Source organism: Eptatretus burgeri, chromosome 1 (assembly GCF_056783735.1).
Source record: "Eptatretus burgeri isolate ZD-2024b chromosome 1, Ebu_testis_v1, whole genome shotgun sequence".
In the NCBI taxonomy this organism is placed as follows: domain Eukaryota; kingdom Metazoa; phylum Chordata; class Myxini; order Myxiniformes; family Myxinidae; genus Eptatretus; species Eptatretus burgeri.
In genome coordinates this window covers 136,808,412-136,818,963 of record NC_140961.1, presented here as the reverse complement: position 1 = coordinate 136,818,963, position 10,552 = coordinate 136,808,412, and the positions used below count along the sequence as shown (strand labels likewise).

General features: G+C 42.2%; 1 protein-coding gene across 3 annotated transcripts in view; it reads left to right on the top strand.

Annotated features, from left to right (window-relative positions):
• Window positions 1-10,552, top strand: part of PRPF4 (pre-mRNA splicing tri-snRNP complex factor PRPF4) — a 100,513-nt gene that overhangs the window by 77,293 nt on the left and 12,668 nt on the right. For 2 of the 3 annotated variants that reach the window (XM_085899792.1, XM_085899803.1), the window contains exon 14: window positions 1,335-1,665. The exons of the other annotated variant lie outside the window; for it this stretch is intronic. In XM_085899792.1, coding sequence (XP_085755918.1) covers window positions 1,335-1,528 — 194 coding nt within the window. In that variant the 3' untranslated portion in view covers window positions 1,529-1,665. Of the gene's footprint in view, window positions 1-1,334; window positions 1,666-10,552 lie in introns of those variants that run through there. 3 annotated transcript variants of the gene reach the window in all.

Below are 10,552 nucleotides of genomic sequence, written 5' to 3'. Positions count from 1 at the left end.
TGTGTATATATATATATATATATATATATATATATATATATATATATATATATATTGTCAGAACCCGACATTCACGGATCCTGCATATTTGTGGTTGATAAAGTGCAACCTGCTTCAACATTCGTGGCCCTGTGCTTCGCATATTTGTGTTTTTTGTGCGGGCTCAAAAAAACATTTCCACGAGCCGCACGCATAAAACAGTTCCAAAACATATCTGCCATTCACACTATCAACCTCGCTGCGCAGCATGTCCCACAATTCGTCCTATAAAGACGCTCCACCGTCTCTACCTGCTGCCTAAAATGTTATCCCCCTCGAGTCGCACAATTAAAATGCTTCACCACATCTACCACCAGTTCCGTAAGATGTTATCACCCGCCAACATCCCCCACAAACAATGGGAAGACGACTCGCCCTCCCACAGCTACACACAATTCCTGCATGAATACTTATGTGCAGCATGTCCTGGGTCTCAATCATTCTTTTTGTCCTGCTGCCTTGGCCGGTGTTTTTCATCTTGCTCTGCTCATTAATCAAACATGGCTCCGAAGCGCAAGACCAGTGACGGAGATGTGTCGACTGCCAAGAGGCAAAAGAAAGTGACTATTGAGTGTTATTCTACTTTTTTTTTTGTTTGTTTCTTTTTTTGTATACACTGTTGAGGCTCGTATGAGAGCCAATACACACAACATACAACAATGGGAGCAGGAGACAGGGGTGGGAGAAGGAAGGAAAAAAACAGTGTGCAATAGAGACATGAGGAGATCTGTGGAAGGGAGAGGGATGGGGTGGGGTACACAGAGTAAACAAGATGGACACTACAGGGACTTTCAGGTCCTTGCACAACAGGGACTTTCAGGAAGGGAATTTGAAGGAGGTGGGTTTTGGGTGGATTAGCAGGGGTCGAAAAGATCGTGGTTCTGGATGGGGGAAGATAAGAGATGGTGGTGAACAGCTGTTTTGAAGACCTGGAGGGAAGAGTGAGATTGAAGAGAGTGTGGGAGTTTGTTCCAAAGGTGAGAGAAAAAAAGAGGAATGAAAGAGTGAAGGGTTCAGCCACAATGCATCTTTACTTGCAGTGAAAGGACAAGTGCATTGCAGGACGTATGGAAGAATACATCAGAAATTTGATATTCTGTTTACTGTAACTGAGATAATAGACAACAATTTGAAGCATCTTAACTCTTAATGACTTATTTTTGAGCCGTGAAGATTCTTGTCAAGTGAGCACCAATAGTAGTGGCGGAATCGGTCTGTCTAACCAAGTTGATTGGCCACTGCATCAACTTGTGCACATTTGGTTATGCTGGTTGTAATGAGGAAACACTTTTCAGCTGGTGCAGGGCACTTCCTGGTGACAGGTGCTTACGACAACACAGTCAAGGTGTGGTCTCATCCGGGGTGGTCACCACTGAAGACCCTTGCTGGACATGAAGGAAAGGTGATGGGGTTGGATGTGTCTGCAGATGGGCAATTAATTGCCACCTCTTCGTACGACCGCACCTTTAAACTCTGGCTCTCAGACTGAGACCAGGACTTTCCCCAAGCAGAACTTGGTCTTCCGAGTTCAATGACCGGAAACTCGAAACTCGAGTCGTGTACCTTGTGCTGAAAAGTCTGTTTTCAAAACAAATTACAAAATAAATTTTTCATAAAATTTTAAAACATTTGTTTTTGCTGTCTTATTGGCCTCCTCGTGGTTACCTTTTTCTTGTGGGCCGGCGACACCACTGCCTGACCCCACATCCCAATGTACACTTCATACCGGCCTCTAAACGGACGTCAAGGCCAATGTGCAGTAGCTTAAACCCTTGCTCAGATTATGAAATATCAACACCCAAAAGTTGGGGCCACTATATGTTACGGTTCTGCCATGAAAGGGTAACAAAGTTGAAAACACTACAACACACACATTGATGCCTCGCCTGCACGTGAAACACTGAGATGGCAGTTTATAACCGAGCTACGATTCAAACTCACACCAGACAGCTTGGAGGTGAGTGTGTGTACCTCTGCGTCTAGGCCGTCGTGTGACCCATCTTCATTAGCCAACCTTACTGCATATTTATGGCGGAATAAATTAAAAAAAATCACTTCCGCTTCACTGCGAGGTTCAGGGGTGTGTTAAGTTACAAAGTTTCATGTAGAGCGCTCACCAAGTGGCTTAAACACTCAAGCAAGCACTTCATTTGAAACCGTTGATGAGGAACGACTGGCTTAGCAAGCTCTAGCTCACTGCTTGGTATCTGAACACACCTCTGTTATTTGCTTTGGTTTTAATCTGTTTCGTTTAAAGAGCAGGTTTTGAGTCGCTGATGACTTCGCGTGATTCGAAGGTTGTAATCACATTAATAATCGTTGGGAAATTATTTTCTTACATTTGAAACTCAAAATATGCTAAAATTAACTTTTAGGTCAAAACTTTTGTCAGTGATCGAAAAACAGACCGGAATTTACCGAAGATGCTATGACGTCATGTTCTCCGAAAACTTCGTGAACATTCGGAAACAGCGTGTGAACAATGGCGAGATGTGAATCAGAGAGTTATTTCAGCGGCGATGAAATTGAGTGTTTTCATTCCGATATTGCAGAGGATGAGTCGGAGGACGATGGGAATTTATACTATGATGGAGCACTGAGTGCTCACAGCACAGTGGCCAGTGTCAGGTGAGTGAGGAGCGTTCTCCTCTGTGTCTTCAACAAGGCTCTCTTCACCCACACCACTCACTGGTCCACATTGATCTCTCACCAACTGCTCAAGAAACATGTACAAACGATTACACATCAAATATCAGTGCCATCGAAATTGAATTGAAATATAATTTGCAACATATCAGACTGTCGATTTGTCAGCTCTCACCCTGGCACAAGTGAGCTTGTCCACAGCACGTCGTCGCTTCTTCCCAGCCACCTTGTCAGTATGCTGAGGAGAGTTTCCTTGCTTGAGAGGTGACACAGTGTGAGAAGATGAAGGAGGAGAAGGCTGAATGGTGAGCACAGCGTCACGCTTCAGTCTCACTTGAGCAGTTGTTTTGAAACTGAGCTCACTCATTGCGTTGCCTTCGTAATCCTCGGCTGTGAAATGGTCACCACAAATGACAAGTCTATCCAAAGGTCCTCTTTGCCCGTTTTCTTTGGGGGAAAATTCGCCCGTTTTGTTTGTACAAATCTTATCCACTGCCGGCGAATGTTTGATTCCTTCGGGAATCGGTGGGAGCGATTACCCGTTTTCCAGCCATTTTCGCAAAACATGACGACGCACGTACGAGGCATGATGTACAAATATCCAAATAACTTTGTTCTACAATAACTCAAAATAAAAAGGAGAATATAGACAGTTGCCAGCTCAAAAAAGTGAAAGAACGGCCCGCTGAACTGGACACTTCTTCAATGAGCGAGTAAGCGTCCGCTTTGTTTTTGAGAACGTGACGTCAACATCCATACATGGGCACGTGGCTGTTTTTTTCAACAGCTTCGAGAAATAACTTCGGAGTAAAATTTCATTAATATTACCAATAGTTGGGCAACCACAATAGTTTGCATCAAACTATTTAATGCAGATATCATCGTATTGATAAATTTTCAGAACATGTTTGGTGACCCGCAACCTGCTCTTTAAATTGAGTGAAATGAAACGTTTTGAAAATTTCGATTTCATCTTAGATTTCAACATGTAATGCATATTGTTCAGTTGTTTAAACTTTCTTGATTGATTGTTTTTTTTTTTTCATCATTTAGAATGATTCATTAAATTACTTGTCTGCATATGCGCTGTTTGAATGAATAACATCATTGTCGGCATATCTCTCAATGGGTGAATAAACACTTTAAAAATTCTCGTATCTGGACCCGGATTCAGATCTTCACCAACATCGAATCAATTCGTCCTTGTCATGCACCCAACCTGTCCACCAAGTTTCGTCCGAATCCACTTATAACTTTTCGAGATATCGTGCAATTAATATATCGTTTTTAGCCCTGTCTTTCAATGGTGAAGAATCACCTTTTAAAAATTCTTAGATTTGGATCTAGATCTTCACCAAAATCAAATCATTTTGTCCTTGACACACATCCAACACTTCCACCAAATTTCGTCCGAATCCGTTTGCAACTTTTTGAGATATGCTGTGCACAGACAGACAGGGGTGAATACAACCTCCGCCCACCTTGGGTGGCGGAGGTAATAAGCAAACAAATAAATATACAAATTCACTCGTATAGTATTGATAAACATACTACTTATTGTTTATAATTAGTTTTCAAATTGGTCATCCTTCAATGGTGTACATTAAGTTGCATATGTTAGAACAAAGGGATGACATCAAAGTTATGATAATGATGAGATAAAGTTAATCTCAGTTATTGAAATTAGTTTGTTTTGTCACAATGGCCTATATAAGTTTGTCCAGACTCTGTAGTTTCATGGTTCGAGCGTCCGTTCCGAATCTGGGTGCTCAGCAATTCAAACCCCGGCTGAGTCACTCCAAATACTTTAAAAATGGTCCCTTCTGCTTCCTGGCTTGGCGATCAGCATTTAAAAAGGATAAGAGCATGGACAATCCCTATCGGTTGGCATCCAGGGGGAGGAGGGAATTCCTCCTGAAGAAATGCCCTGATTTTTGTGCAGAAGGACGACTGCACCCTCAGGGTGTGGTGAGAAAGGCAGCACCATTGTTGTGACGTCACTGATACCCAGTGCCCCAGGAAGTGACGGCACTTCCCCAAAGCTCAGTGGCTGTTTGTGTGTGTGTGTGTGTGTGTGTGTGTGTGTGTGTGTGTGTGTGTGTGTGTGTGTGTGTGTGTGTGTGTGTGTGTGTGTGTGTGTGTGTGTGTGGTGAGAGATGTCCGAGTGGCAGCTCCATTATGATCCTCAGACCTTGTCGTCTGAAAGGTTCCTGAACGCATATGTATTTTTGGGTATAATCTTTGTATTTTTCAGGAAATACTGTCATGATATATATATATACACATATACATACAACCCCAAAACCACTTGACACCAATGTTTTTGGGTGCCCATAATGTCAGCCATTTTGGATTTGAAATGGCCACCATTTGTATCATCCAGAACCACCACTACTTTGATATTTAATCTTCTTATTGGTTACAAGTGCATGTTTTTATTGTCTACTACACCAGTATAACAAATATATAATGGTGTTGATGTGTGGCAGTCATTTTAAATTTTAAAATGGCCACCATTTATAGCAAAGTCGGACTACACGGTCTGGGGATTGTCATGGAGCTGCCGCTCAGCATCTCTCACACGCATGGACATACTGATGAGACAACCATGCGTGTTTCCAAATGACAAACCTTGGGTTACCGCTGAAGTAAAGGCTTTCTTGATGATGATGATGATGAAGAAGAAGCATGCATTCGTGCAGAAGAACGACTGCACCCTCGGGGTGGCGAAGAAAGAACTTCGCTCTGTCATTGGCAAGTGTAAACAGTTGTGCAGGGATAAGATTGAAGAACAACTACACAGGGGACTCAGAAATATGATGGGCTCAAACGAGAAGGTGAAGGATGGTAGATTTCCCATTCATGTTCTTGATTCCAGATCTGTGGATGAATTGAATGACTTTTTCGGTAGATTTCATGTTCCAGGGAACCGAGTAAAATGTTATACTTTCTGTGATAATCTGGATACTCGAGCGTGTCCCATGCCGGTAATTTGTGAATCCGATGCCGTGAAGTGCTTTCGGGTGTTGAGTCAAAGGAAGACTCGTGGTCCAGATGGCATCAAGTCTTGTATTTTGAAAGAGTGATGTTTCGAACTTAATGTTTTTTTTTTTTTACTCGATTGTTTCAGTTCCTTTTAACTACTCGTACTCTTCCTATTTGCTGGAAAAAAGTCCATCATTATTCCCATGCCAAAAAAGGTTCACCCAAGGCAGCTCAGTGAGTATACACCTGTTGCCCTAACCTCCATCCTGTGTAAATTTACGGAGAAATTGATCGTGAAGTTTATAATATCAGATGTAGCTCTCAAATTGGATCCTTTACAATTTGCATGCAAAGCAAGACGCAGTGTCGAATATGCACGGCTCGGTTTGCTTCATCCAATCACAAGTCGTCACCCTGACCAGAATGGAACCTTTGTTCATATATCATTTATTGATTTCTCATCAGCCTTTAGCACTATACAGCCAATTACCCATCTGAAAGTGTTGAGTGACTTGTGCCTGAACCCCCATACCCTACTCTGGGTGGAAAGTTTTTTTTACTAGACAGTCTTCAGCAGGTGAAGGTGAATAGTGGTTTATCAAAGTTACCCATGGTAAATACTTCTTTCTTTTTTTTTTCAATACTTCCACTTGTGGTGGCATGATTTCATGCTTTCAACTGGCTATGATCGACGGTGCATCGCCACTTCTACCGAGTATGGGGGCACCACTTATGCAATGCCCCAATTACCAGTTCACTGGTACTCATTTCGCCAACTTCGGAAGGATGACATGCTGAGTCAACCCCCATCTGGTGTTAATTCAGCAGCTGACGGGGCTTAAACTCAGGACCCCAATATCCCAAGCCCACCACCCGAACCACGAAGCCAACACCAGGCTTCTTAAATACTGGTGCTTCATAAAGCAGTGTATTATCACCTCGACTGTTCAATCTGTGCACCAATGGATGTGTGGCCCTCAAAGACGTGTGTAACTTCATCAAGTGTGCGGACGATACCGGCGTGTTGCCTGTCTTATCAATCGTCCTTTGTGTCGTACCTCTGAGATTGACGCATCCAATAAGTGGTGTGGGTACTTTTGTCTCACTCTGAATGTGTGCAAAACTAGAGATGATTTTGGATTTTGGGAAAGGTCACAATCATGAGCCTGGAATCATGAATGGTGATAAGGTGGAAATTGTGAACAAGTTCAAAGACCTGGGCACTATTATTGATAACAAACTATGTTTTGATGAGGCTATCATTGCTATCGACAAGAAATCAATGCAAAGATTGTATATTCTCAGGAAGTTGAATTCATTTGGTGTTTGGTCACGCGTGATGTGGATGTTGACTAATTCCTTGCTGATCAGTGTTTTGTCATTTAATTTGATTTCTTGGTATAGTTACCTAAATGTGTGGAATAAGTCATGACTGAGAGGTCATTACGCTGACATTTAAATTGGGCAGGCCTTCAACCAGCATGGAGTCTCTATGTTTGTGAACATTGAAAAGGAAGACTAGACATGAATGTATCGATGAAAGCCACTTCTTGCACGGACTTTTTGAAAACTGACATCAGGGAGACCCTTTCGTGCTCGGCCGACGAAGAACATTTTCAAAAAGTCATTTGTATAACGTGCAATTGAAGTGTTAAATTCAAATTCTTAGCCATTTTGCTGTTTCGTCCATCCTCCAACTTTTTACCATGTTTTCTTATTCTTTTTTTTAAAAATTATTATTACGAGTACGTGGCCGTACGTGCAAAATTTAAAAAAAAACTTTCACACCACCTGCCAGAAACAACCACACAAGCCGTTTCTTCGCTATTGTGTGCCCATACGTGCAAACCAAAAAAAAACTTTCAAACAACCACACAGGCCGTTCATTCGCTCTTGTGTGCCCATACGTGCGTGGCTGTACGTGCAAACCAAAAAAAAAAAACTTTCAAACAACCACACAGGCCGTTCATTCGCTCTCGTAAACGACGACTGGATTGAGACATTGTGTTTATCTATAAATGCGCATAAGAAATCGAGAAATTATTAGAATACAGTAAGTCATCACTATCCGGAAGTGGTGCGTGCCCGTACGGAATGTTCACATGCATTCCACGAATTATCACTTGCATTGAAGTAACAACTGCTGTGATACTTCCACACACAGAGTAAATTAAAATCAAGTTTACCTCCCTATCTTTGCTTGCCATGACATTCGCTGCCATTGACCATTGCCACTCCTACGCCACGGTAACTATGGCGCCCTTTCCCTATCGGCCACGCCTACGCAGCACCGTGTCTTGTCATTGGTTTGGTAAATAAATGGCCATAATGCGGGAAGCACTTGTCCGATTAATATCAAACCTTGAAAAGGCACATCCTCAGGTCCCCAGCAATATACCTGGCAAGTTTCAATTAGATCGGACCAGTGGTTGTCGAGAAACAGCGGTCTCACACACACACACACGCACACACACACACGCATTGCTGGAATTATAGATAGATTTTTTTTCATGATGTTTGAACTTAGTGTCACCAAAAAGGAATTTCCCTAGATATGGGACAATAAAGATTTTTACCTCCACCACCGAAGGTGAAGGAGGTAATGTTTTCACCCATGTCTGTCCGTCTGTTTGTTAATTGCCGGAATCCTTCAGATTTCGGCAATTATGTTGGTAGGTTGTGTGTGTCATTCTGTGTGCCTGTCTGTTTGTGTGTTTGTTTACCCTGTAGCAGCTACACCGTTTCAGCGATCATGACCAAAATGGGTACAGACGTCGGCCATGGTCCAACTTCGACACTTGTCGTTTTTGGTGAATCTGGGTCAAAAGTCAAGGTCACCGAAAAACCGAAATTCTTATTTTCGCAATAACGTCCGCTAAAATGGTCGTATCGACTTCGAACCAAATCCAAAATGTGCAACTTCCAATACTCCATCCAACCATATGTCTCATTGGGGTGTCACACCAACACCCTTCTTAGCGGTCGAGGGTCGAATGTCAGGGGGGGTCGGGTCAAAACTTTCAAATTGCGATAAAAACGCCATTTCAAGTCCGATTGACTTCCAAGTTATGATTATGACCAAACTAAGTGCTATAACTCATTAAACAGTTGCACTATCGACTTATAAGAACCAAATTGATTTCCAGGTTTTTGTTTTTTCAGAGATCTTGGAGATATGACAAAGTTATTCTGGCAATTCCTTGCTCAACAAGCAATTTCATTTGTGTGCAGGATATCTCAAAAAGTTGTCGACGGATCCGGATGAAATTTTGTGGACAGGTTCGGTGTGTGACAAGGACAAACTGATTAGATTTTGGTGAAGATCCGGATCCGACTACTTGAATTTTTAGTGATTCTTCACCATTGAGATAGGGCCAAAAACGATACATAGCACGATATCTCAAAAAGTTGTAGACGGATTCAGATGAAACTTGGTGGACACGTTGGGTGTGTCACAAGGATAAATTGAGATTTTGGTGAAGATCCGATTCCGGATACGAGATTTAATTCTTCACCATTGAGAGATAGGGCCAAAAACGATATAGTACTGTATGGCATGATATTTCAAAAATGTATTGGGCCCGATATGTTCTCGTGGCGGAGGTATGCGCTCTACCGAGTGGCCTTATCGTTGTTATTATTTTTATTATATACTTAACCACTGTATTGATATGCACAAAATGGCCAGCATTTTTCCCATTTATATGGTCTTAATAGATCAGAATTGTACAATATAACTGCAACACTATTTTATCCAAGGATTAAATCACCCAGCTGGTTCCAATATATTGATGTTTGAAACATTATTTTCACATTTGACTTTGATGACATATCATATACAAATACATCCATGCATATTAATAATTACAGCATGTCACTCACTGGGGTCTATATGACTGCATATGTTTCAGCAAATTTCCATATCCGCTTCACACTGACAAAGTTCTGTAAAAATGAAATCCCTTGCTCGGCATGATCTTGTTGCTGATGCACACGTGTTCAATGCACTTGAGTTACTGGCACTGCACCTCACTCGCTCAACTTCTGACTTCTGACAACTTTGCCAGCAGGTGGTTGTCTTATTTTATCCAGCCAAGCTTTAATGGGTTGGCAACAATAGGATTCAGACTCAGATCTTGCTCCCATATAATACAGCAGATTGGCAATGAGCTCCCCAGATATGTTGTATCCCAGCTCCAAAAGTTGGTGGCAGTTGCTCTACTCCTCTGTCAATTCCCCATTGCTTGAACAAGGTCCATCTGAGGTTGTGTGGGTTTGTGATATTGATGCCCTTCTTACAGAAGGGGCTCCACAAAAATGACATCCAGCCTTTGATGGTATCTTCAGATGGTTCACTTCCAATTCCCAAAGCAGATATGGAATCTACAATATGAGGATCTGCTTTCAGGAATGCTTCCAAGAATACATTCTTTGATTTTTTTTTTTTTTTTTCTGATGATGTGGCCTGATGCATCACAACCAGTCAATGCATGCCATTTGCACAAAGCCCTTGCTTTAATCTTGTCCAAGTGCATTGCAAATGGACTGCAACATGACAAGTCGACGTCGATCACTCGTGCCCATCAGCGTAGCTGCCTTTTCACCCAGAAGCGGAACACAACTTAATGCAAGAAGCAACACATCCATGTCTCGAGGAGTGGAGTGGAGTGAGAATGTAAGGGATGCGTCGGTGAAGGTTTGAAAAGATTTTGGAGAATTCTAGGACGTCAGAGTTGTCGTCGGGAATTTGAAGAGCAAGTGAGGGGAGAGGAGTGTTCAGCTTTCGGAGTTTCATCAGATATTCTTTTGAGGGGTTTCAGTACCCATGATGCGTACGTTTGCGTTGAGGGTGGCGAGTTACGGAATGTGGTTCATTATTTAC